The sequence below is a fragment of the Euleptes europaea genome, chromosome 15 (assembly GCF_029931775.1).
Source record: "Euleptes europaea isolate rEulEur1 chromosome 15, rEulEur1.hap1, whole genome shotgun sequence".
NCBI classification, from domain to species: Eukaryota; Metazoa; Chordata; class Lepidosauria; order Squamata; family Sphaerodactylidae; genus Euleptes; species Euleptes europaea.
In genome coordinates, this window is record NC_079326.1 from 57,793,875 (window position 1) to 57,820,808 (window position 26,934).

Sequence of the window (26,934 nt, forward strand, 5' to 3'; positions counted from 1 at the left end):
CCCGCCCGCCGTGGCGAGGGAAGGCAGCCCCGGAACCAGCCTGCCCGCATAACCGCGCCAGGCCCCGCCCACCGCGCCCTCCTAACGGTCCTGGCGCCGGAGGGAAGCGAGGAGGGGGCGTGGCTCCGATATGCAGGTTCCCGGGCCCCTCCGTTCCAGAATTTTCTGGAATGGCCATGCTCGCCGAAAAGGGGTCGCATGAGGGGCGGCACGTCACTTCCGGAAGCCAGGGGCCCGTCCCCCCCCTTCCCCTCATACACGCACACCCCCTTCAAGATACAAGGAACTAAAAGGGAAAGAAATAGACACAACCATAAAATAAATTACAAGATATTTTGTTTTGTGAGGAGAAAGTGTAAGGGTTAAAGAGGCGCCGCCGGTATATTCTCCCCTTTTTAGTCCCATGACCGCCGGAAGGAATCCTGCCCAGAAGGGCGTGGGGGTGCGCAAGCGCAGTAGAGGGTGACCTTCCCCCACATGTGCGAGTTCTCCGCGTCTCTGGCGCGCGTGCGCGTGAGAGGGAGGCAGCACCAGCAGCAGGCGCCATGGTAAGGCCGGGTGGGAGGAGGACGGGTCCTTGCTTTTCCGTTTCCTCCTGGTTAATAAGAATCTACGTAATCTTTTGCATTATGGCTTTGCAGTTTTAAACTGTTTTAGGCGTTGGTGGGGGTGCGTGTTGGGGGTGTCCCCCCGGAAGTGGGCTTCCTGCACGGAGGGAGGGGGGCACGGTGGAATTCTGTTGGGTCCAACAAATTGCTCAGTTCTAAAAAACCCTTGCAAGTGTTTTGAGTTTTCCTAAGGGGTTAAATTAAGGAGTTTGTGTCCTTTGCTAAAGGGTGTGGGTCGTATTTGGCCGAGGAGGCGCGAAAGATGCGTGAACAGGGACAGGGTGAGGATTAGGAAATGGCCATGCTACCAAGAGAATAGTTTGAAGTACTTCTGACCCCTGCAGTTCTAATGTCAGAGATCTTATAGAATCATAGAGTTAAAAAGGGGCCACCAAGGTCATCTAGTCCAACCCCCTGAACAGTGCTGGAAATTAACAACTACCTGCCCCCCCACACCCCAGTGACCCCTACTCCATGCCCATAAGCTCTCTCTTCCCTGAGTGTCCCAGCCAAAAGAGGGGCTCTCTGCTCCCTCTCAGCAGTTTTAACTCTTTTCTGTCTCCACCCACTGACTAGGCCAACCTGGGTCAAAGAAGTTTTTCCTAGAACCTCCAGAAACTTTCTTCCTGGAGCCCCTTCTAGCATTTTAAAACCTCCAAGTCTCTGATACTTGCTTGGAGAAGCGGGGGGGGTGGCGTTAAAGGTTTCCCTGTAAACCTCAAGGGAGAAGAAGCCCATTTCTTCATAGAGGGCAACAAAGATGGGGAGGGGTCTGGAGATCAATTCCTAGGAGGAAAAGTTGAAGGAGCTCAGTATGTTTAGCATGGAGAGGAGACAACTGAGAGGTGATATTATAACTATCTTCAACTACTGGAAGGGCTGTCATATAGAGGAGTGTGCCGAGTTGTTTTCTGTTGCCCCAGAAGGTCAGTCCAGAAGCAACAGGTTGAAATTAAATCAAAAGAGTTTTCAGCTAAACATTAGGGAGAACTTTCTGAGAGTTATAGCAGGTTTCCTTGAGAGGTGGCGTGCTCTCCTTCCTTGGAGGTTTTTAAGCAGAGGCTAGATGGCCATCCGTCAGCAATGCTGATTCTGTGAATTTAGGCAGATCATGTGTGGAAGGGCAGGAAGGGTTGCATCAGTGTTTGGCTCTCATGGCCCTTTCTTCCATGCCCAGGGTAATGCCTGACTTAGGGGTCAGGAAGAAATTTTCCTCCAGGCCAGATCGGCCAGGAATCCTGGAGGGTTCCCCCCCCCCATGGATTATGGAGTAGGGGGGTCACTGGGGGTGGGGAGTTAGTTGTGAATTTCCTGCATTGTGCAGTGGGTTGGATCAGATGACCCAGGCTGGCGGTCCCTTCCAACTCTTATGATTCTATGATTGCCCATGTAAAAAACCAAAGAAATCGTATGTGGGGAGTTCTTTATCGGGGAGTTGTTGCCAAGTTAGCAATTGTGTTCCGCTGCACTTCTGTGTTCTTCACCGTCTGATCTGTTTTTCGATTTTCCCTCTGCAGCAGCCACCTCTAATGAGGCTTTGGTGCTTCGCCTGCCCCTCCTGTTTCTAGCTGTTTCTGTAAGACCTCTGCCCTGCTATGGGGACAGCCCATAGAAGCAGCTAGAAGAGCCTCGAAGCCCTTGCTGTGCTGCTTGCCTGCCCCCTTGCGGCACCATCTAGTAATGTTTCAACTGAAACCCAGTTGCTCTTTGTCCTGGCCTGGTGTTTTCTGCCGCTTCTTTGGAAATGGACATTTGCTTTGCGACTCACCTTGCAGCCAAGCAGATGCACAAAAGAAGGGGGATTACTTTGTGGCTTTTTATAGATGCAGACAAAAGCCTGATTAATTGATTTAATGCTTCCTAGTCGACAGTGGTCATAGATTGTTCTGTTTTTAGCACTAAAGTTAGTGAGTGCAGTACTGTGCTAAAGCTGGTTAATAATGGCCAAAGTTCAACTTGCTAAATTGTTCGGTGCTCGCTTACATTCCTTCAAGTTAATCGTTCTTGGAAGTGCCTTACATTTAAACCTGAGCTTATGTTTGTATTTTACGTGTGTTACTTTTATTCCCAAATTGTTTTCATCAACTGCTAAACCAACAACGGCCTGACAGGTCTCCAGAGTCATTTCTGTTATGTTTGCTCTTTTTATTTAACTGAAATAACTCTTTCTCACATCTGAAGTCTTCCCATAATGTACCTGTTCAAAAATCATGACTTAACACAACTTGGCCCATATCCTTTCAAATAAGTTCAGGTAGGTATTTCAGCTGGCAGAGAAAATGGTAGTTTTTCAGAAAACTTTCATACAATTACTCCTTTGAACAAGATTTGTGGAGCCAAGCATGCAAGCCTGTGGAATCTTACCAGTGAGTCATGACAAATAGCTCAGAGCCATCCTGTTCTTGATATCCTTGGTTTGCATAACTGAGGGCTTGGCCAGTTTTTAAAGTGAGTCTTATTATGAAGCATGGAGTGAAGATCATTTGCATTAAAAATGATGTGAAATATTTTAATTTGCCACACCAATAGCCAGTGTGGTGTGATTGAGAAAACCTGGCTTCAGACCACTCTTGCCGTGAAATTTACTTGGTGACCTTTGGCCAGTTGTCTTCTCTCAGCCAAGCCTACCTCACAGGGTTGTTGTGAGGATTAAATGGAGGAAGTGAGAGAACCGTGGATGCCTCCCTGAGATCCTTTCATGGTAAGATTTAAATGCACTGAATTAATAAATAAGGTTCCACTCTGATACATTGACACATGTGACCGCTTGTTCAAAATGGGGTATTATTTATTTACATTATTTATAGTCTGCCTTTCTCACACGGACTCAAGACGGATTACACAGAGTAAGTCAGTAAAATCAACAAAGTGGGACATTCAGTAACCAATTTTAAGAAGTCTGGAACCACCAGAAAGAACTGAAGCATAGCACAAGTATTCACATGACAAATTAAGCGGTACAGAAAGTACACAATAGGATCCTAACAATAAGCTACACGTAGCAGTATAAGGATAGGACATTTTGGAGGACTTTCATTCATAGGGTCACCATGAGTCGGAAGCGACTTGACGGCACTTAACACACACACACACAGCAGTATAGACCACATTTTAAAAACTTCATACTATGCCTTTCCTATTTACATTGGCAGAGTCGGGACTTTGATCAGCAATTCAGAGCGCGTCATAAGTTGCGACTGGGAGGCGAAAAGGCTTCTTTGTAGTGCGTGATGACTTAACCGTTTATTTCAACAGGCAGGGCAGGCGTTTAAGAAATTCCTTCCGCTCTTTGACCGGGTCCTGGTTGAAAGATGTGCAGCTGAGACTGTCACCAAAGGCGGCATCATGCTCCCAGAGAAGTCGCAGGGGAAAGTGCTGCAGGCCACTGTGGTTGCCATTGGGTCGGGCTCTAAGGGAAAGGTACGCGTGCGATCGGTTTCTAGATACATTTTTGTTCCATATTTTGTGTTATAAATTCCAAATTGAGAAATCATCTTTTTTCATCACCACTCGCCCCACGTATCCTGCCAGGTGATACCATGACCTTGGCTACAGCAGCCTGCTAAATAAAACTTCAAATGGTAGTTATCCATGCCTGGCTGTAAATTCCTGAGCCCCTAGCATGGTGTAGTGGTTAAGAGCGGTGGTTTGGAGCGGTGGACTCTAATCTGGAGAATGGGGTTTGATTGTCCACTCCTCCACATGAGCGGCGGACTCTGGACAATGGAGTTTGATTCCCCACTCCTCCATGTGAGCGGCGGACGCTAATCTGGTGAGCCGGGTATCCCCACTCCTACACATGAAGCCAGCTGCGTGACCTTGGGCCAGTCACAGCTCTCTTAGAGCTCTCTCAGCCCCACCTACCTCACAGGGTGTCTGCTGTGGGGTGGGGAAGGGAAAGTGATTGTAAACCGCTTTGAAACTCCCTTAAGTGGTAGGGAAAGTTGGCATATAAAAGCCAACTCTTCTTCTACCGGACCTCTGGTAAGGTTCAATTGCTCCCCCCACCCCCGGCAGTTTGTGAACTGGGAAAGAGACACCTGCATGCCAGTTCCAGAGGGGAAGCTGTGCGAGTAGTCTGTTGCAACAAAAATCAACAGGAGGCTTGTGGCACTTGGAAGTCTTAACAAAATTTCATTCTGATATAGTTTCTCATGGACTAGAGCAGGGGTGTCAAACATTAGGCCCACGGGCCAGATCAAGCCCCTTAAAGGCTCTTATCCGGCCAGGTGAGAAAGCCACCTTCCCCAGCCCTGAGGTTTCAATGATTAAAGACTGTTAAATAAAAGAAAATACCGCAAGTGTTATTTCAATAAGCATGTTTATAATTTAAGTTAAAAAAAACAAAGTAAAAAAAATACTATACCTAATTGCCTTTGCCTGCTATAAAGTTTATGTCTCAGGTACCTGGCATTAAATTTTATATGGTACACATGGCCCGGCCTGATGTAGTGACATCAGGCCGGGCCATGAACCTGTAGTGACAGGTTCATGCTGGAAATACATTTTGCTCATCTGTGAAGTGCCACGAAAAGGCTGCTGCTTACTTCTGCATGTCTGTGTTCCTGTTCCTTTCAGTTTCCGCACATGATTAGGAGGAGTCTTTTCTCAAGAATGATATTTCCATAGCCTCAGGTTCGTCGGCAAACCACCTAAGTGGTGCTGACATAGTCTTTAAATAGCAGTCATGAGATCACGTAGATACGGCTCTTTCATTGCAGCATCTAAGTTTCTTACTACAACTGTAGGGAACAAGTTTAATGGATAAGCTGAAAGGGGGTTGCATCATGCTATGGAAGTTAATTGCTTACCATATAAGCAAATGGTTTTAACAGCGATAATCATTATTTGTGCAAGTTACTTGTAAGATTACGTATAAACATACCGTGTTGTGAAATATGCAGCAGGGTTCCACCTCTAGAGTAAGTGGCAGTGAAAATCTGAGCAACATGTGAAAAGGAATTACAATCTTCTTTTCCCTGTGCCTTCCCAGCCTTCTAATTAAAATCTTACTGTCTGAATTCATTACAGCTCACTTATCAATATAATTGGTTTCTTGATGGCACATCCAAATTGCTTAAGTTGTAGCCTTTCGTCTACATCTATGTGCAGAGTCAGTGCTGGTATAGGTGTTTTTTCTTCTCATATTTTATTTTACAAAAAATACAAAAGGGGAATCTACCATGTCAATTGACCTAGGTGGAAGAGTGGGGAAATCAACCTAGGTCACTAGATTAGCGTCCGCCACTCATGTGGATGTGTGGGGATTCAAACCCAGTTCTCTTGATCAGAATCCACTGCTCCAAACCACCGTTCTTAACCACTACCCCATGCTGGCTCTCCTTCAACTGTGGGATCAACATTGCTTCCGCCAGAAGCTGAATAACAAAGCATAAACAGATCCAGAGTTACCTGAATACTCATAAATAAACGACACAAGTTAGTTTATGCTTTTGTCTCATTTGGACCTTGTAACACATTGCTGTTTGTCTCAGCCAGGAAAGCTTCATACTGTTGGAAAGGGAAGGAACCATGCAAAGCTGAGGAACTGTGAAGCTTATTCTTAGACTGCGCAGCTTGTGGTTTCGTTGGCTGTTTTGTATGCAGCCGTTTTACTTAACCTGGTTATCCTGTTTGACCGAGAACTGTGTTCTGGCTGCCGGATGCTTCTCGCAACATCGCAATAAGGATTTGCGTTAACCTTTTGTCCTTCCTTTACAGAGCGGAGACCTGCAGCCGGTTAGTGTAAAAGTCGGTGAGAAGGTCTTACTACCAGAATATGGTGGCACAAAGGTTGTATTGGGTGAAAAGGTGGGTTTCTATAGATAAAAATCTATCTTTTCCTATCTGGCTCTACAGGCTTAACGTTGTTTTACAAAGCATCATTTCTCTGAACTTTTGGCACATGTGCACAACTGCAAAAATTCCATAATGTTCCAATAAACCGAAAGATCCGAAATACAGACCACTTCTGGTCCCAAGCAGTCCGGATAAGGGATACTCAACCTGTATAAAGTAGAAGGAATGCGTTCAGTTAATATTTGTGAAGTGCTGACCCTTTGGCATGTGCAATAAATCATTCTGTGTGATCAAAGAACTTCCAGGTATCTTGACACACGCACTAATTGCTGTTTGTCTTTTGTTTCCTTTTGCAGGACTATTTCATCTTCCGAGATGGCGATATTCTTGGAAAGTACACTGACTGAACTATTCCTATTGCTGCAATATTATGAAGCTGTCATTCCGCCCGTGTGCTCAGAAGATTTTTTTCCATCATGTAAATAATGTCCTTATTTTCTAATAAATATGAAGTCTCTCAAATAACAATAACAATCTTTGTGGCCTAAAAATAAAATCTGTATAGTCCAGTAAACATACGCCTCAGTCATATTCATGGTGCTCTGCTTTTTCTTTTATGAGCTGCTCTAAATTAACAAGAAGAGTCCGTTTTTATACCCCGCATTTCTCTACCTTAAGGAGTCTCAAAGTGGCTTACAATTGCCTTCCTCTCCCCACAACAGACACCTTGTGAGGTAGGTGGGGCTGAGAGAGTTCAGAGAGAAGTGTAACTAGCCCAGGGTCACGCAGCAGGCTTCAGGTGGAGAAGAGGGGAATCGAACCTTGTTCTCCAGATTAGAGTCTGCTTGATTTCATGCATGTATAGGTGCTTTAGCTGTGTCCCCCACTTCAGTGACAGGTAGGGAAGACTAGAGGGAATAGTGGCTCACTGTTTATTTAAAAAACTAGCTTTTCTGCCCCATAAAACCAAAATGACCATGCAAATGTAAAAACACAAAAATCAGCAATTAAAGCATAACTATAAATAATGTAAATCGATGAATAAGTATTTAAGTGGTTAGCTGTCTGAGGCCAAGATAATTGTTTCATTTAGGATGAAGTCACAACCATTTAAAAGTTACATTTGGATACCTTCCTCTATCTGGGCCAGTTTTGTAAGTAAGAGGGGCTGTGGCTCAGTGGTAAGAGCATCTGCTTAGCATGCAGAAGGTCCCAGGTTCAACCCGCGGCATCTCCAGTTGAAGGGATTAGGCAAGTAGGTGATGTGAAAGACCCCTGCCTGAGACCCTGGAGAGCTGCTGCCGGTTTGAGTAGACAATACTGACTTTGATGGACCAAGGGTCTGATTCAGTATAAGACAGCTTCATGTGCTCAACATTAAAACAAGATATCCACTCCAGGATGTTTTCCCTCTAAAAACTGCAGTGGCAGATCCCAGATTAAATATGTGGTGTCGGTCCAAGTATGCATCATTATCTCTTACAGAGACAGTCAAGGACCCAGTCATGAGATTTACTGTGATCTGATGGTCTGGTGTTATCAGCACTGCGGTTTACATAGGGGGGCCTGCACTTCAGCCTTGTGAAGATGGCTGTCACTAGGGCAGTATTTATATTTTGTGCACAAAAATAATTTTTGGTTTACTTAAAAAAAAAACATGTGATCTGTTAGTTAGCCACGCCATTCATTTTTAGTTATTAAATTTGATCTTAATGTCCATTAGTTTCAATGGGAAAATACTTTATGCTGGTAACCCCTTCCTCCAAACAAACCCCATTCACCCAAGAACCCCATTTGCCAAATCTGACACCCCAAAGAAATAAGTAATATGTGCATATTTACAGAAGGGGGCTGACAAGAATGTCACATGGAAAAGCTCCAGCAGATCTAGGCTAAACCTTTAACACTTATTTGCAGTCGGGAATAAGACGATTATTCAGCAGGATAATTAAAGCTGCTGCTTGCATACTTTCTTGCTCAAAGGATTTTATTGCCTGAGTGATTTCCTTGCCTTTTGGAAATGCAAAGTTACTTGACAGAGAAAGTCACTGCAAATGTCAAAAACAAAATAGAAAAGCCTCTTACAATGTCACTTTTATCTTATGGGGCCAAGAGATGAAAGCCCCACTAACAGGCAACCTTGTCCAGCATTGATGTGAAGAAAACAAGATGCATCTACAAACGGTGTCTGCCTCCTGCACACAAACCGACAAAGACTTGTCCCATAGCCGGCTGCAGCCAGCTCTTGTCGAGGTTAATTCATTCTGTTTGTTTTGCTGGAGCTTCCTCCAAGAACAGAGACAGAAGAAAACAGATTTTTAAAAGGCCTTGACCGGGCAAGGCTGTTTAGGGCAAAGCTCTTGTGTTCCCGGTCTCCTCAAGGCCCACGGAGAAGGCTGGAAAGCTCTAGAAGCGCCTGATAGAATTGGTGGGGGGGGGGGAGTCATAGAATCATAGAGTTGGAAGGGACCACCAGGGTCATCTAGTCCAACCCCCTGCACAATGCAGGAATTTCATAACTACCTCCCACACATACACCTCAGTGACCCATACTCCATGCCCAGAAGATGGCCAAGATGCCCTCCCTCTCATGAACTGCCTAAGGTCATAGAATCGGAATTGCTGACAGGTGGCCATCTAACCTCTTCTTAAAAACCTCCAGAGAAGGAGAGCTCACCACCTCCCGAGTGACGGGTTTTTCTGGCTCTGTGGCAGTCATGCCTACTCTGGACTGCCCAAGCGGTGATCTGGGTCTTGCGTTTTGGGGGGTCATTCATCCTGAGTTATTTTTGCTGCCCACATCCTCTGGTGATTCTCTGGGTATTCCCCTTTTTGATGATCTCAAGTGTTCTAGGTGGTCTGTTGACATAGGCGGCTCCCAATGGGGGGATGCATGGCCAGCTCAGCGCATCATTGAGTACTATGATTCTGCTTCATAATCTCATAGTCAAATGTATGAATATTGTACACCTATATATATTTACTTGATCGTATTATAAGGCTTCAAGCTGTTTTCGAAATCATAACCAATCAATATGCTTCTGCACTTGAACTGTTAGCTGAGCAGCAAAAATGCAAATGAGTGCTGCAATATATCAAAATAAGTTAGCATTGTCTTACTTATTGGCAGAAGCTGGTGGTGTCTGTGGGAAATTCGATTTCTCAAATTGTTTCCAGATTGATGTTTCAGGAGATGCAGTTTTAAATATTGTATCAAATATAAGAGGTTGCACATGTTCCCATTCAAAGTTGGCAAAGTGCTTTTGATTCTGGTTTTTGGGATGCCTTGTTTGGAAAAAGGATGGAGGAAGTTGTTTTTTATAGGATGTGCAATTGCTGAATTGTTGTTTCTGCCATGTTTTATACCATGTCTTGTAAGGTTTATACGCTCTTCCATTAATGCTTCTCATTCAATTGCATTGCCGGTTCTTCAAACTGTCCCTCCTGAGTTTATCCACCTCTTGGACTCTTAAATAAAGCACTTTTAGGGATCTCCAGGAATCACCCTGGAATTGACAGGAATGTCAATTAACGTGAACAGGGGGGAATGAAGTGCCCCAAATAAAGGTCTTCTACCTGTGGCACTATTAACTGCCCCTGTGTACATAAACAGGTGCAGGAATCCTCCTTTTAGACATGACACCCGTGTAGATAAATGCGTGTCAAGAACCACCACCCCTTCCTCTCCTTTCTCTTCATTTCCTAGTCACTATGCATAAAAGCACCCACATACACTAACATTCCTCAATGTTGCAACATCCCAAATAATGCCGGGTTTCCTCTGCTTTGCTAGCTCGTTCTCTCATTACAAGGACCTTCGCGTCTCAGCAAAAGACTTTGCTTTGCAGAACTGCATGTTGATTTCAGTAGCTAAGAATGATGCCATGGGGAAATTAGAAAATGTATACTTATTGTTAGAAGTCTGTAAAGGTTGATCGATGCACAATGACAATGTGATTCTTTCTGCAGTGTGACTCTTTGGGTCTCGGCTGGAGAGATTTGATCCCAGCTTGTACTGTTTAAACTGGTACCATTAAATAGAATAAGCTGTAAAAGTAATTCCTGATCTCCAGCGCATTATCCTTGATCAGATCTACCTGGGGTAACGTTTTCTAGGCACAACACGAGGAAGCCTGTTCCACTGAGGAACCGCTGGCACATGGGGGGTGGGCATCCTCTTTCCAGAAGGCATGGCAGGCTTTCTAACTAGCAGGGGAGGTGAGCTCACAATGGCCAGGAGCAGCCGGCCTGGGAATGAACAGTCGGGGAATGGATTTCCCCCCACCCCTTGAGAAGAAAGGTACCTGAGGAGAAAAGAGAAGAAGCAGTGAAGAACATAAGAAAGGCCTTGCTGGATCAGACCCAGGCCCATCAAGTCCAGCTGTCTGTTCACACAGTGGCCAATCGGGTGCCTCCAGGAAGCCACAAACAAGACGACTTCAGCAGCACCATCCTGCCTGTGTTCCACCGAACCCAATATAATAGGCATGGTGTCATCTGCAAACTTGGCTACTTCACTGTTTAACCCCAACTCCAGGTCATTGATGAACAGGTTGAAAAGCACCGGTCCCAACACAGATCCCTGAGGCACCCCACTGCTCACATCCCGCCATTGGGAGAACTGACCATTGATTCCTACTCTCTGCTTCCAATTTTTCAGCCAGCTCTCAATCCATAAGAGGACCTGTCCTCTTATCCCGTGACTATGAAGTTTGCTTAGCGGTCTTTGGTGGGGGATTTTGTCAAAAGCTTGTTGGAAATCCAAATACACAATATCCACAGGCTCATTCCTGTCCACATGCTTATTGACGCTTTCAAAAAACTCTAACACAGGTTTGTGAGACAGGACTTACCCTTACAGAAGCCATGTTGGGTTTTGCCCAGCAGACCTTGCCCTTCTATATGCTTGACAATTCTATCTTTAATAATATCTTTAATTCTATCTTTAATAATGCTTTCCACCAATTTACCCGGAACAGACGTTAAGCTAACTGGCCTGTAATTTCCTGGGTCCCCCCTGGAACCTTTTTTATAAATGGGTGTTACATTGGCCATTCTCCAGTCCTCTGGTACAGAGGCTGATCGAAGGGACATATTACATATCTTTGTTAGAAGTTCAGCAATTTCCCATTTGAGTTCTTGAAGAACTCTAGGATAAATACAGTCTGGTCCCTGTGACTTGTTAGTTTGCAGTTTGTCTAGATGTTCTACGACTTCCTGCCTTGTTACCACTATTTGCCTCAGTTCCTCATTTTCCCCTCTCCAAAATCTCTGTTCAGGAGAAGGAATCTGCCCTGTATCTTCAACAGTGAAGACAGATGAGAAGAATTCATTTAGTTTTTCAGCAATCGCTTTATCCTCCCTTAGAGTTCCTTTACTCCCATTGTCATCCAATGGTCCAACCGCTTCCCTAGCTGGTTTCCTACTCCTAATATACTTAAAGAATTTCTTATTGTTTGTTTTGATGTGTTTAGCAATATGCCCCTCAAAATCTTTTTTTGCATCTCTGATTATCTGCTTGCATTTCCTTTGTGCAAGTTTGTGTTTGCTTCTGTTCGCCTCGTTTGGGCAAACCTTCCAGTCTCTGAAGGAAGACTTTTTCTCTCTAATTGCTTCCTTCACCTTACCCGTTAGCCATGGTGGTGACCTCTTGGACTTATTACTACCTGTCCTGACCTGCGGTATACAAGCTAGCTGAGCCTCTGGCAATGTGGACTTGAGTAACCCCCAAGCCTTTTCAAGAGATTTAACCCTGTTCCTTTCAACTTCCTCTTTACCAGTTTTCTCATTTTAGAGACGTTCCCTCTTTTAAAGTCAAAGGTAATTGTGTGAGATATCCCAGTCACTTTCCCACTTGCATATAAATTAAATTTGATACCATTGTGATCTCTATTGCCAACTGGCTCAACTACATCCACATCCCGCACTAAGTCACTGGCAGCACCACAGAGTATTAAATCCAGGATCGCCTCCCCTCTGGTTGGGTCCATGACCAACTGTTCCTGCTCCGTGTTTTCTATGTTGTTGACTGAGAATTATCAGCAATATACATGTATATAAATTTATGACTGAGCTGTATCAGCCATTTATGTTCTATATACGATGTTGCAGGAATCATAGCGTTGCTTCGCTTATCGTGTTTTGAAGAACTGTTTTCATTTATTGTTTGATTAAAACCTCTTTGTTACTTGACTATTGTAAAATTTTGAGAGTGTTTTTTAACATTAAACTCCAGGTGGTGGCTGGAGATCTCCTGCTATTACAACTGATCTCCAGCCGATAGAGATCAGTTCCCCTGGAGGAAATGGCCGCTTTGGCCATTGGACTCTATGGCACTGAAGCCCCTCCCTATCCCAAACCCCGCCCCAAAAACCTCCCGCCGATGGGAAGAGGGGCCTGGCAACCCTGTTTTCTCCAGGGGGACTGATCTCGATCGCCCGGAGATCAGTTGTAATAACAGGAGTTTCCCGGATCCCACCGGGAGGTTGGCAACCCACTTTGGCCCCGCAGCCGCCGCCGCCACACTCCGTTCGCCCCGCCCCCCGGCCACGACGTCATCAGCGCCGCCTCCCCGCCCGCCTCCTCCGCCCACTCAATTGCAATAGTAGGAAATCTCCAGGTGCCACCTGGAGGTTGGCAAGCCTGCTTTGGCCCCTCCCCGCAGCCGTAGCTGCAACTCTCCGTTCGTCCCGCCCCCGACAACGACGTCATCGGCGCCGCTTTCCCGCCCGCCTCCTCCGCCCCCTCCCTCCGACTCCGCTGTTCCGTGCTCCTCCCTCCGTTACTCCCGCTTCGCTGAGGCAGCCAGCGGGGCGCCTCTCTCTGCCGCCCCCTGCCGGCCGTTCCTTGGCACCGCCTCCCCTCCCTCCGGGGGGAGGGCGCTGGTCTCGCGGCACTTCCGCCGCGTCTCGCGGCACTTCCGCCTCCTCCTCCTCCTCCGCCGCCGCCGCATCCGGGTCCTGGCGCCGCTCGCTGTCACTATGGTCATGGCGGAGGGGACGGCTGTGCTGAGGCGGAACAGGCCGGGCACGAAGGCCCAGGTGAGCCCGGAGGCCTCCCGCGGCCCCTCCGCCTGCCCCGGGCACGGGGGGCCGCGACCCCGGGGCCGCGGCGGCGCTGGGGCCCGGCGCGGCGGACGCGGCCTGGGCGGCCCCTCGGACGCCGAGCTGGGTTGTCGGCGGGGGAGGGGCTGCTTCCCCGTGGGAGCGTCGGAATGCCCCGACACGTGTCCTCAAGGCCCAGTCGCGTGTCCTGAGGGTCGACCTGCGGGGAGGGTGTCAGAAGGAGGCGGGCGGATATCCTGGAGAAGGGATGGCCGGGGGTGGGGGGGTGGTGGTCCACCGGGGGGGGGCAGAAGCGGGGAAGATGGTGGTTGGGGCACCCAAGGCTCGTGGGGTACGGGGTTTGCATGCAGGACGCGTCCTTCGGGTGGTGGTCTCTCCCTTGGGAGCCTGGGACTTGGGCGGGACACGTCCTTGCAGCGGCTGCTGGACTCCCCTTTTGCTTTGATTCCCTCCCTCTCTCTTGCCCCCCCCTCCCTAACCTGTAACTTGTGGTGTCAGGAATGGGAAGGAAGGAAGACAATGGGAGAAACAGAAGAAATGGAAGTGAAGACCAAGTGGAACCCATACATTAACTGGGTGAAAAGAGGAGAAGCCAACGAAGAGACTTTAGTAAAACTAAAGAGGCTATGCTCACGGCTGAAAATATGATATTATGGACTGGTCCGTGGGGTGGGGGGGTGGGAAAGGGGATAATTTGTATTGGAAGAAGGAAAGTGTAAATTGTAATTATAAAGGTATGGAGATGTAAAATGACCTCCAATGCAATAAAAATATATTAGGAAGGAAGGAAGGTATATTTTGGGGGGGGTGAGTCGAAAGGGTCAGCAGGAAAATCAAATGGGGTGTATGGGGAAGACTTGGGGAGGGGCCGTGGCTCAGTGGTAGAGCCTCTGCTTGGCATGCAGAAGGTCCCAGGTTCAATCCCCGGCATCTCCACTTAAACGGAGTAGGTGATGTGAAAGACCTCCACCTGAGACCCTGGACAGCTGCTGCTGGTCTGAGCAGACAACACTGACTCTGATGGACCAAGGGGGGTCTGATTCAGGATAAGGCAACTTCATGTGGACTTTGGGTTCCAATTTTGGGGAAGGGCTGTGGCTCGGTGGTAGAGCATCTGCTTGGCGTGCAGAAGGTCCCAGGTTCAACCTCCAGCATCTCCAGTTAAAGGGACAAGGCAAGTAGGTGAAGTGAAAGACCCCTGCCCAAACCCTGGAAAGCCATTGTGAGGGGCTGTTGCTCGGTGGTAGAGCATCTGCTTGGCATGCAGAAGGTCCCAGGTTCAATCCCTGACAGCATCTCCAGTTAAAGGGTCTAGGCAAGTTGGTGATGTGAAAGACCTCCGCCTGAGACCCTGGAGAGTTGCTGCCCGTCTGAGTAGACAGTACTGACTTTGATGGACCAAGGGTCTGATTCAGTAGAAGGCAGCCTCATGTGTTCGTGTGGGGTTCTAGCGGGGCAGCTGCAGGTGAACAGTGCTCTGTTTCCCCTACAGATCAGGATACGGCCCAGGGTGGTTTCTGCAGGCTTAGGAGCCACCTGTCCTGGATTCTTCGCGGTGGTGACTGTCTGAGGCTGGTTATTCAGTGGCCGGGGTGGGGCGGGGGAGCAAAGAAAGGTATGTCACCGGCAACGCCTGACAGATGGCAGCCTAGCTTGCGCAAGCGGCGTCACGCCCCAGGATGATTGGCTACTGTGCCAGATCCTGCGGCTGGACTTCCAAAGTGGGTGATACGAGGAAGCGGGCGTTGGGCTGAGATGAAGGGAGCTCTGACTTGCAGATTTTGTGCTGGGATACATTTCGATAGTCTTCAAAGCCCTGCAGGCAAGACTGTTGTTTTATTTTTGCTGCAATAGACTAACACGGCTATCCCTCTGGAATTATTAAAATGCATGGTGTTAAGACCTTAGATTTTTGTTTCCTTTTTAGGGCTTTGCTTGCCCACTTGGGGTGTGTGTGACTTAGCACCTTTCCATCAAAGCTGGATGGAACATGTGTGGATTCTGCGTGTCTCTCAGATCCATCCCCTCACGACATATTGCAAGCTGTGTCCTGGGAATCCCGGATGTACCAAAGTGACTTATTTCAATTTAAGTTACCTTGAGACTGCCTTGTTCTAAGAACCTTGTTAAAAGAAAGATGCAATTGGCGTCTGTCCTATGGGAACAGAAAAGAGCTAGACGGAAATTGAGGTTTTCATACATAAAGTGTTGTAATAGTTAACCCATTGATTAGATTTTATTTAGTAAACATTAACTTTTTAATATGAAAAGTGTGAAAATCACAGGGTCGTGACTAGGTATAAAACTCTTATACCAGTGTGGTATAGTTGTTAAGAGCAGTGGTTTGGAGTGATGGACTCTGATCTGGAGAACCGGGTTTGATTCCCCACTCCTCCACATGAGCGGCAGAGGCTAATCTGGTGAACTGGATTTGTTTCCTCACTCCTCCGCATGCAGCCTGCTGGGTGACCTTGGGCTAGTCACAGCTCTCTTAGAGCTGTCTCAGCCCCACTTACCTCACAGGGTGTCTGTTGTTGGGAGGGGAAGGGAAGGTGATTGTAAGCTGGTTTGATCCTTCCTTAAGTGGTGGAGAAAGTCCGCATATAAAAACCAACTCTTCTTCTTCTTATGCTCAATGGCACGTCAAAATGTGCAATTGATGTTCCGCTCTATCTGCCTGTTCTTTTGGGAGTAATGTGAACTGCTCACATCAGTAAGTTCTGCTTCCTTCGCAAATAGTCAGGGTGTGTGCGCATTCTTGGGTGGATCTGAATCTTCTTGTGCATATCTTCTTGCGTGAATGACATTGACCCAGTCGTTTTCGAAGTCTACATTAGAAGGAAGCATTTCAGTATTCAGCCTTTGCAGTGAGGTTGCTATAGGACGTCTTTGGAGTTTTGCAGTCAAACAGGGCCTTCTATTGTTAAAGCGTAGAAGCTTGAATAAAACAACTAGCAGGAAAACAGCTGTTTGGGATATTTTTCCTGCACTGACTCCTACATCCTGTATGACAAAATACTCCCCCCCCCCATAAAAATTCTGTGATAGGAAGGCTGTGATTACTTCGTTGGTTTTAATCGCTGCTGTCATTAGTCCTATGGGTTTTATTCTTTTTCAGTACTACAGCTATTTATCAGTTCCAAAAAAATGATGAGTCATTCTTTTGGGGAAGGTGTGGGTTGCATCTCTGTTGTGCCGTGCCCCAGAGGAGGAGAGTGGGTTCAGAAGTGTGAATGTCATGGGTAGGGGTTTGTTTCAGTGGCCTTTTTCTAAAGATAATACAAAGCAATTTTGTGAGTCTATTCTTGTCTTGGGAACGCACGTCGCTTTTAGTGCTGTGTATTAGCTTGTTTGGTCTTGTTAAAAGAAAAAAAATATTTTGTTCAGTTAGAATAATGTAATACATTGTAACGCTATAGAATCATAGAGTTGGAAGGTACCACCAGGGTCATCTAGTCCAACCCCTTGCACAATGCAGGTCGTTCACAACTACCTTCCCCTCACACGCACACCCAGTGACCTCCTCCTCCATGCCCAGAAGATGGCCAAGATGCCCTCTCATCATCTGCCTGAGGTCATGGAATCAGCATTGCTGACAGATGGCCATCTAGCCTCTGCTTCAAAACCTCCAGGGAAGGAGAGCTTACCACCTCCCAAGGAAGCCTGTTCTACTGAGGAACCGCTCTAACTGTCAGGGAAGTTCTTCCTAATGTCTAGATGGAAAGACTAGATTGCCCTAAATGTCAGCTGAAAACATTTTTTTTCATTGCAACCTCAAGCATATTTGTTTGTGGGTGAAGTTCTGTTAATTGCAGTAGAACATGGTTGGCATTGCAAGACTTAGCCCAGTCTTGGCAGGTTTACTTGAAAGTAAGCCTTCTGAGTTCAGTGGGGCCTGGTGGTGGTGGAAAGGGCCATTGAGTCACAGCTGACTTGCGGAAACCCCTCATGGCGGGTTTCAAGACAAGAGAGAATCGGAGGTGGTTTGCCATTGCCTGCCTCTGCGGAGCGACCCTGGACCTTCCTTGTTGGTCTCCCATCCAAGTACTAACCAAGGCCGACCCTGCTTGGCTTATGAGATCTGAACAGATCAGGCTAGCCTGGGCCATCTGGGTCAGGGCCAGTGGGACCTACTTCCATGTAAATAAGCATAATAAAATGAGCTTGCATTTTTTTTGATGGCAAAGATCCAAAATCCGTGGTCTTAGCATAGGGGGAGCCATCTTTTTCTTCCCCTTTATAACATTTTTGTAATGGAATGTTCAGAATGCTGCAGATGTCCTCCGCAACCCGGTCTTGTTCTTCAGGCAAATAAGGGTGCAGAATGGAATGCAAAAACTGCTGCGTCACTGCAGTGGCAAGATCCACGACATTGCTCTGACCCCCCACCTTGGGCTGGTGTAGGTGTGGTTGAACCTTGCTGTGTTGGCCGTAGCCACCTTTGTTGACATCCCTAGAGTTAACTAGCTGTCTCCCACGTAGCTGTTAGCGTAGATGTGGCTGTTGGTGCTGCAAAATGGGGAATATTATCCTTGGGGCCTTCCGGGTGCACGTTTCAGCAGGGCTGACACAACAACCCCAATTTTCTCTAACTTTAAGGAGTCTCAAACCTACAGTCACCTTCCCATCCCCTCAACACAACAGACACCTTGTGAGGTAGCTGGGGCTGAAAAGAGTTCGGAGAGAACTGTGACTAGCCCAAGGTCACCCACCTGGCTTCATGTGGAGGAGTGGGGAAACCAAACAGGTTCACCAGATGGACATCCGCCGCTCAAGTGGAGGAGTGGGGAATCAAACCGGGTCCTCCAGATTAAAGTCCATCGCTCTTAACCACTGTACCACCCTGGCAGGCATTGGAGCACCAAGAATTGCTCCACTCAAGATCCTGCTGCTGGTGTATTGATACAGGTCTACCAGAATACTGTTGTGGGAAGAAAGCACCTCTTGAGGACTGGTGTTTAAAAAGTCTTTGTTCCCCCCCCCCTCTTAGGATTTTTACAATTGGCCTGATGAATCTTTTGAAGAAATGGATAGCACCCTGGCTGTTCAACAGGTATTCTATATTTACATTCTTTCTCTTTGACTGCTCTAGACAGCTATCTTCTGGATTCTGCCATTTGTGCTTGTGCTAGGGTATGTCAGCAAAGTGTTTAGAAGAGATTCGAAGGTAGCTTTACTTATACACAAAGAGGAACTTTGAACATTTAGGGAATTGTCACAATTTATCATGCCAAGAAGACTCACTGGAACTCATCTGTCTTTCTCGTAACGATAGTTGTGTTGTTTGTTCACAGTAATTGTCTTTGGATTACCAAGACAAACTTCCTTGTAATGTCCAGTTGTTATATTAGATTTTGTGCAATATTCATTGGCTCTTTCCTTTGGAAGACTGGCGGCCCAACAGGGGAACGTTTCTCACAAAATGTCTGAGGCCGTAGAGGGGAAGCCACCATTCTGTCAGTGTTGCTTCAGCCATGAGTATTTCAGGAGAATAGCCATAAACTTGAACAACTGTGTTTGAATGTTTTTCCTTCTAGTATATCCAGCAAAACATAAGGGCAGACTGTTCGAACATCGACAAAATTCTTGAACCTCCAGAAGGACAAGATGAAGGTGTATGGAAGTATGAACACTTAAGGTAATGGCTGATGCAGAAAGGGAGGGGAACTAAAGTGAACCGTAACTGTAGCCAGTCCTTGAAGAAGCCAGTTGCTCCTTGCATTTAAATATTGGTTTTCCTTATGCCCCTGGGAACACAAATCTGAGATGCCAAGGTTGCTGGAGGGAAGAGCAAGAACGTAAACCTCGGGTGTTAAGATGCTGTTGCTCTGTGCTGGTCTGTACGCAAGCAGCAGTGTAGCACTGGCACGCAGGTGTGCCTAGGGGGTCATGAGGGTTTTTCCCCCCTTGTTTGTTGGGAAGGGTTCTTAAAGGCTGATTTGGCAGGGAAAGGATCACCTTGAAAGTTCTCATTAAGAACTCCAAATAAGTTATTAAAATGAAAAAAATAGACAGAGTAACAGGAGACCTCCAGGATCATAAGAGCAGCCCTGATGGATCAGACCCAAACACCTGTCCAGCATTCTGTTCCCCCAGTGTCTGGCCAGCTGCCTCTAGGCAGTCCACAAGCAAATGACTGTGATGGCATTGTCCTGCTCCCCAGTAACTGATTTAAAGAGGCATACGGCCTCTGATGCTTCAGGGAGTAGATCTCTATCATGACTACTAGCCATTGATAGCCCTGTCCTCCACAAATTTGTCCGCTCCCCTTTTAAAGCCTTCCAAGTTGGCAGCCATCTCCACATCCTGTAGCAGCGAGTTACACAGTTTAACTATGCACTGCGTTAAGTCTTAGTGGTAAGTTCTCAGTCATTTAGACAGTGTAGAATAAAAAAAGTTTCATTGGTAAAATAAATGTATTATGATCTTGTGGGGGGAGCAAAAGTGTGTGCTGTGTTCTGCCCAGAAGGGATCTCTTGCTTAGTTTCTGCTTGTCCTGGCGATGCTGAACAGCACATTTCGCTGTTGCGCTGAATGTGCAGTTTATGCGAAGGCAAGGCATCTTAAGGTCCCTGCTGTTCCACCCCCATGTGTAGTGGTGGCTGATTTTCCCCTTCCAGCTATGGCTCCTTATGCCACTTGGAATGTTCCTCTGGAGGATCCTCTTACCTTCAGGTGTGGTAGAGGGGAGTGCACAGGAGCCTGTGGGGGGAATGAAATTTGAAAAAGCCCTCTGTGCATGCACAGAATGCTGGGTTAGGCCCTACCATTTAGCTTCCTCCCATTGGCGCTTCCAGATTCATTTAGCACATAGTGTCTTCTGCTGACACAAAGGTGGTATTACATCAACACAACAGTGCCCTGTGTCAGTGAAACAAACGGGCAGCAACAGAACAAAATGGTGGATTCCAGACCGTGGTGGCTTCAGCCCGTTTGTTTATGTAACTGAGCCTTGTTTTCTACATGGTTTGTGTTTGGTGACGTTCAAGAGTTTGGGCAGTTCACAGACTTTGCTGCAGCGGCCATCTTTGTTGATTTTACTAAAAAGTGAGGCTGTCCCTCTCCACCTCTAGGGGTACGTGTACATATTTAAGATCTTACATGTGCCTGTTTAAAATATCTTTGATTTTGTTCTGGGTCAACATTGTTGAACAATGAGGGCATCTTGGCCATCTTCTGGGCCTGGAGTAGGGGTCACTGGGGATGTGGGGGAGAGGTAGTTGTGAATTTCCTGCTTTGTTCAGGGGGTTGGACTAGATGACCCTGGTGGTCCCTTCTAACTCTGTGATTATGATTTGTGACACAGGCTAGAATTTCCTATAGGTGCTTGTTACTTTTGTTGTAGAAGTTGAAATTATTTTAGCTTTGTTTGCGTATCAGACTTAGCATGCTTTCCATTTGCCCCCTCATTCCAGAAATGATAATTGCATGTCATACTACAGACATTCCCAAGTACTGATGTCTGTCACAGCTCGTCTGTTCTTTTCTAATAAGGACAAGATGCAACCGCCTAACCTTCTGTTTTCTAAAATTCCAGGCAGTTCTGTCTTGAGCTGAATGGCCTTGCAGTTAAACTTCAGGTAACTTTTCCCTTCTTTATTTTCCTTTTAAAAGTTAAGCCCAAATTTTCCTTTTGTGTGTTTGTGTGTGTCTGGGAGGGGAATATGTTAAGGCATACTCTTGCTGTGCAGCGCTTCCTGTATCTCAATTCAGACTTTTTTGTTTCGTCCTGATGTTGGGCACTGCGATACACTCAATTCTTCTCCTCGGTTTAATCTTGCTTTGCGGCATCGTGTTTCCACAGACTGAATGCCATCCCGATACCTGCACACAGATGACGGCAACCGAACAGTGGATTTTTCTTTGCGCAGCCCACAAAACTCCCAAAGAGGTAAGAAGGGGAGTCCGGACGGGGGCCGTCGAGGCATTCCCCTCCTGTTCGCACACCGTCCTTGTCGTGAACAGAAATAAGTAGTCCTCTACCGAGTGTCATACCTTCTGTCCTGTGCTGTAATCTGGAAGACGGTCAACCTTGGGGGGCTGTTGCAGTGTTTGACAGGGAGTAGACACATGCCTCCCCTCAAGACTCGTGGGCTGCCACACTTCAAGTGATGACACATGCCCCGCTGGGCGATATCTTTGGAGGCTCCTGATCCCAGCAGGAGAGCCAACCCTTGGCCCCCTCTTCTCATCTCCAACATTGCAGTCGAGATGCCGTTGAGCACTTCGGGCAAAGGCATGTAATTTTCTCTGAACCTGATTGCACATCTTGGAGGTGACTTTGAAAGTTTATTTTAGTTTGACTCGGTTCACTTCGAGTTGAGTTGGTGAGTTCTCGTACAGTGAGAGCCAGCTTGCTGTAGTGGTTAAGAACGATGGTTTGGAGCGGTGGACTCTAATCTGGAGAACTGGGTTTGATTCCCTGCTCCTCCACATGAGTGGCAGAGGCTAATCTGGTGAACTGGGTTGGTTTTCCTGCTCCTACACACGAAGCCAGCTGGGTGACCTTGGGCTAATCACACTCAGCCCCACCTACCTCACAGGGTTTCTGTTGTGGGGAGGGGAAGGGAAGGTGATTGTAAGCCAGTTTGAATCAAACCCGGTTCTCCAGGTCAGTCCAATGCTCCAAACCACCACTCTTAACTACTACACCATGCTGGCTCTTAAGCCAAATCTTCAAAGTATTGCTATTGGACAGTCCACTGTGAGAGTTCTAATGACTCTGTAGAATAGTTTGGGCCAGGGGGGTATCTACAGTGGTGATAGAAGAACCTGCTGCCTTTAGTGAAACAAAACCTTTTGCCTTTCGCTTGTTTTTTAGTGTCCTGCCATAGACTATACCAGGCACACGTTGGATGGAGCTGCTTGCCTTCTCAATAGCAATAAATATTTTCCCAGCAGGTAAAGTGCTATGGGTGCCTTTCTGCATTTTTAATGAGTTCCCAAGGAGTGTTTAAAATTTAGAGAATATTTGATGAAAGTTAAACTTTTGCTATATAAAATTAAAACCATTCTTGATTTAAAATAAAAAGAAAAGTAGTAGAGCGTTAAGTAAAAAGAACAGGATCCGGCCAGTAATGTTTGTTTTTAATTCTTTCAGAGTTAGCATAAAGGAATCCTCCGTAGCCAAACTAGGATCAGTCTGCCGTAGGATTTACAGAATATTTTCGCATGCGTATTTTCATCACCGTCAAATATTTGACGAATATGAGGTAAGCATTGTAATATCAAGCATGTCATCATGGGTATTTATTTATTTATTTATTGGATTTATATCCCCGCCCGTTTTCAGCTGAGGCCAGGCTCAGGCGGTTGACAGCAATTAAATAGACAACATAATAATATACAAAGTAAATCAAATTTATTTATTTATTTATTGTTAGGCTTATATCCTGCCCTTTCTTCCCACCGAAGCTGGGCTCAGGGCGGCTAACAACAAAGATGAAACACCGTAAAACACACTGAAAATAAATAATAAAGAATAAAAACATTGAAGTATAAATTATATATAATAAATTATAATATATATATATATATATATATTATAGATATATAAATTACCATCCCAAGAACACTTTCCTGGAAGTGTATCCCATTGAATAGACCCACTGAGTAGGATTTGGAGTACAGAGAATCCTAAGTAAGTCTACTCAGAATCCTTTTGGGGTTTATTCATTGGGGCTTCCTGCCAGGAAGGTGTTTTTAGGATTGCCCTGTTAAATTTGAGTGGGCTGACAGTAAGGTTTTTATCCTGAATGTACCTTTGTAAGATATGAGGTCATTTTTTGATCACACCATTGGCAATAGGTTGGATGAGTCGTGTAGATGCAAGAGAGGCCCTTTTGCAAGTTGGGGTGGGGGGTAGGATGACCGCTTTAACTTGGCGCTGGCATCTGTCTCTGGGTCGAACTTGTGTTGGGCTCTTCTTGGAGGTCACCTCTGGGTCTCCTCTGCTGCCCTGAAGCAGCGTGTTAGGGAGTGTTTTCTTCGTGATGTTGTTTAGAAGGGAAGGTATGGTCTGCACCGCTTTCCAAATATACTCATGTCATGACATTCGGAGCCAGGCTGTCCACAGATCTAGAAACTGGAAGTGAGAAGGGTGAATGGTGTGGATTGGCTGTTCTTTGGAGCCAGCGTGGTGTAGTTCTTAAGAGCGGTGGTTTGGAGCGTTGGACTCTGATCTGGAGAAACGGGTTTGATTCCCCACTCCTCCACATGAGCGGAAGATTCTAATCTGGTGAACCGGGTTGGTTTCCCCACTCCTCCACACGAAGCCAGCTGGGTGACCTTGGGCTAGTCACAGCTCTCTCAGCCCCACCTACCTCACAGGGTGGCTGTTGTGGGGAGGGGGAGGGAAGGTGATTGTAAACTGGTTTGATTCTGCCTTAAGTGGTCGAGAAAGTCGGCATATAAAAGCCAACTCTTCTTCCTCCTCCTCCTCCTCTTCCTCCACCTTCTTGGAAATTTAGCCACCAATAGGCCAGTGGGTCAGTAAGAAATGTCTCAAGTGCCTCAGATCAGAAAGCAAACATGAATGGCCTTTCTTCACATGGGTTTTGACCACTGTAGTCATAGGAACCTTTCTGTAAGCTGGAGCACAATTCATTCAGCATTTTTATGTACTGAGCAATACTTTAGGCGAGTGCTTGAGAGTAATGGTCTCTGTTCCACAGGCGGAGCAGTTGCTTGGGTAGAATCCTTATTGTAACGTCAGCCCTGCCGTTAAGTCGTTCTTTGGGCTGCTAATACCTCACCAAGTGTATTTGGCCGTCTACAGGTACTTGGGGGCTCCCTGCTTTTGTGACCCAGAAGAGCTTAAACAGTAGGGAGATTTAGCAAGTATCATAAGAATATAAAGACAGCCCTGCTGGGAAAGTTTAAAGGCCCATCAAATCCAGCTTTCTATTCACACAGTGGCCAACCAGGTGCCTCCAGGAAGCCCACAAACAAGACAACTTCATCAGCACCGTCCTGCCTATGTTCCACAGCACCTAATATATTCGGCATGTTCCTCTGATCCTGGAGAGAATAGATAGGCATAATGACTAAGAACATAAGAAAGGCCATGCAGGATCAGACCAAGGCCCATCTAGTCCAGCAGTCTGTTCACATAGTGGCCGACCAAGTGCCTCTAGGAAGCCCCCAAACAAGACGACTGCTGCAGCACCATCCTGCCTGTGCTCCACAGCACCTAATATAATATCTTGATGGCCCCCTGTGGGCTGCATGCATTTTGGGGTTCACAAGTGGGGGGTACGATATATTTGGAGGCTTGGGCAAGAAATTGTAGCATACACAATAGTCCTGAGTAACGTGGACTAACTTATCTTTCAAAGTGTTGTTTCAAGCATGTCATAGACGCGATTCCTTTTTCTTTTCCCCAGAACGAAACCTTCTTGTGCCACCGGTTTACCAAATTTGTGATGAAATACAACTTGATGTCGAAGGACAACCTGATTGTCCCCATTTTAGAAGAGGAAGTCCAGAATTCAGTTTCTGGTGAAAGTGAGGCATGATCGGTATCGCGGACTCTAACGAACACCTGATTAACACAATGTACTGTATATATCATTTTAGAAACTTCAATCATGTATCCTTAGAGCTCTGGTTAGTAAATATTTTGTATGCTGTGTTCATTTCCTCTTAATATGGGATATGGTTTAAGTTATTCATGAACTGTACATTCTTCATTGTGGCACTCATGGTTTTTAAATAAAATTAGAATTATCTGTTTATACTGCCTGTTAATAAAGAAAAAAAGAATTTACAGTTCTGAAAAATTGCCGCTAAACAATCATTGGATCACAATCTTCAAACCTTGTCCAATTTCAGTCTAATAAGTTGAAGCTTCTTGTACTAATGAAGTTTGGAATTTTTAACTTTTAATTCTTGGTTTGACGTTTTAATGAAGGAAAACAGCAAGTCCGGTTGAAGTCCAATTATGTATTTTATAGAAATTATCCTTATCTTAGTTCCCAGATTCTTGCTTTTGGGTGTACGCATATGTAGTGCTAAACTATTGTAGTATGTGTGTATCCAAATATCCATTATTACAGTATTAATACCAAAAGGATAAAAAAAAATTTTGTTACGTTGCCAAAAGCATATTCTAGATGTATCTGTTTCTTTCTGGACTTGCCTTTTTGTCTTGGTGGAGGCTCGCGTGTCTCACAAAAACTCAACTGTGCCGTCCCCTGGAGGCAAAGATTCCCCTCCACCGTTTCTCTATTTGCTCCTCTCCCCAGTGGATAAAGCCGACGTGTTCCCCCTCTTGCCTACAGTGAAGTACTCTGTGGCGTACGCCCGTGCATCTTTAGAGTAACGGCTTACAAACTATACCTTGCATTAAATGTTCACGTAACACTACAGCGGTGCACGCTAAAAGAATCTTACCTGTTTGTAGCAGTAGAGGCTTCATGTTCTTAGCAGCTTGAATTTACTCATTGCGTTGTGTGCAACTGGAATCGGACCCTGTCTTTATCCACCCCTGAAAATAACATTTGCTTTTTATGTTCCAGCAGTCGGGGTTTTTGCCCCTTGTTCCCTCATATCTAAAAGTTTGTTTTTAAATGGCATTTGCAGGTTGGCTGAGGTTTCATGAGTGCAAAGTAATGGAGTTTGAACTATCTCATATGCTGCAGTTCTGTTTTTGAGAAAGGGTGTTTCTTGTATGCCTTGTTACATTAGGTAGACATGGATGCTGAAATCTGAAAGCATTACCAATCTTTTGTATGTTTAAATGGGACTTGGTAAGATGTTTAAACTCTTTGAAGTTGGTGACTGGGTCTTTCACATTAAAAGACATTCACCAGGGCCCCCTTTTTTCCTATCTTTCAGAGTAGAAACACTTTGGCCTTAACGGGACCAAAGCTGGCTTTTACTTGATTTTGTTTCCTTCTAGGGTTACTCCATGAGCTGGGAATAAAGGAACTTAATTTATTTGTCATAGTCGTACTTCCGTTTCAGAATGCATAGCGGACATGCCTTAATTGCGTATAAGGGATTACACACTGGGCACACAGCTTTAGCAACTTTGCTACCTTGGCATAAAGGGAATTGGAAAACGGAGGGGCTGGAGAACTGAAGACCCTGGTCTGTGGAGGGTTGCGGCACAACCCCCCCGCTGACTCGGAACGGGGCCGGGCATCGCTTGGCGGACCGGCCCTCTAGTTCTTCAGACTGTTCCCCAGTTTCCCCCTCTTGGCGGCTCTTCTCTTCTGTTTGGAAAGGGTCTTAATGGTCAACAGGGTCATCACATTGGATATGTTCTTCTTAGCGACAGCAGGCTGCCATTGCATCTGCGCTGAATCAAGGGTCCCCTTGGGCGACGCAGCTTTGGTTGGTACCTCAAAGCATGTGGCCGAGGAGTTGCGTTTCAGAGGCAGCGGGATGCATTTGGCCTTACCCCGATTGGCTGTTCCGGTGCAGTCTCCTCCCGGTCAGAGTGAGTCGACCAGGGGAAA

General features: G+C 46.2%; 1 protein-coding gene across 3 annotated transcripts; it reads left to right on the plus strand.

Moving 5' to 3' along the window:
* The first annotated feature begins 532 nt into the window (after positions 1–532).
* Positions 533–25,204, plus strand: LOC130488003 (MOB-like protein phocein). 3 transcript variants are annotated; one of them, XM_056861584.1, is made up of 9 exons: positions 533–548; positions 3,864–4,028; positions 18,462–18,524; positions 19,009–19,109; positions 21,009–21,051; positions 21,276–21,362; positions 22,293–22,372; positions 22,572–22,683; positions 24,856–25,204. In XM_056861584.1, exons 1-9 carry the CDS (start codon positions 546–548, stop codon positions 24,985–24,987), a joined length of 786 nt encoding a protein of 261 aa, XP_056717562.1. In that variant the 5' UTR covers positions 533–545; the 3' UTR covers positions 24,988–25,204. The 3 variants fall into 3 exon arrangements, with proteins under 3 accessions (XP_056717562.1, XP_056717561.1, XP_056717560.1); XM_056861582.1 differs by lacking the exons at positions 533–548; positions 3,864–4,028 and adding an exon at positions 13,327–13,447; XM_056861583.1 differs by lacking the exons at positions 18,462–18,524; positions 19,009–19,109; positions 21,009–21,051; ... (2 more) ...; positions 22,572–22,683; positions 24,856–25,204 and adding exons at positions 6,330–6,419; positions 6,764–6,930.
* Positions 25,205–26,934: the final 1,730 nt, after the last annotated feature.

Excerpts from the sequence above, each read along its gene's own strand:
- LOC130488003 (XM_056861584.1), top strand. Across the intron at positions 4,029-18,461 it reads GGTCGGGCTCTAAGGGAAAG|GATTTTTACAATTGGCCTGA; the intron begins GTACGCGTGCGA and ends CCCCCCTCTTAG. Across the intron at positions 19,110-21,008 it reads TGGAAGTATGAACACTTAAG|GCAGTTCTGTCTTGAGCTGA; the intron begins GTAATGGCTGAT and ends CTAAAATTCCAG.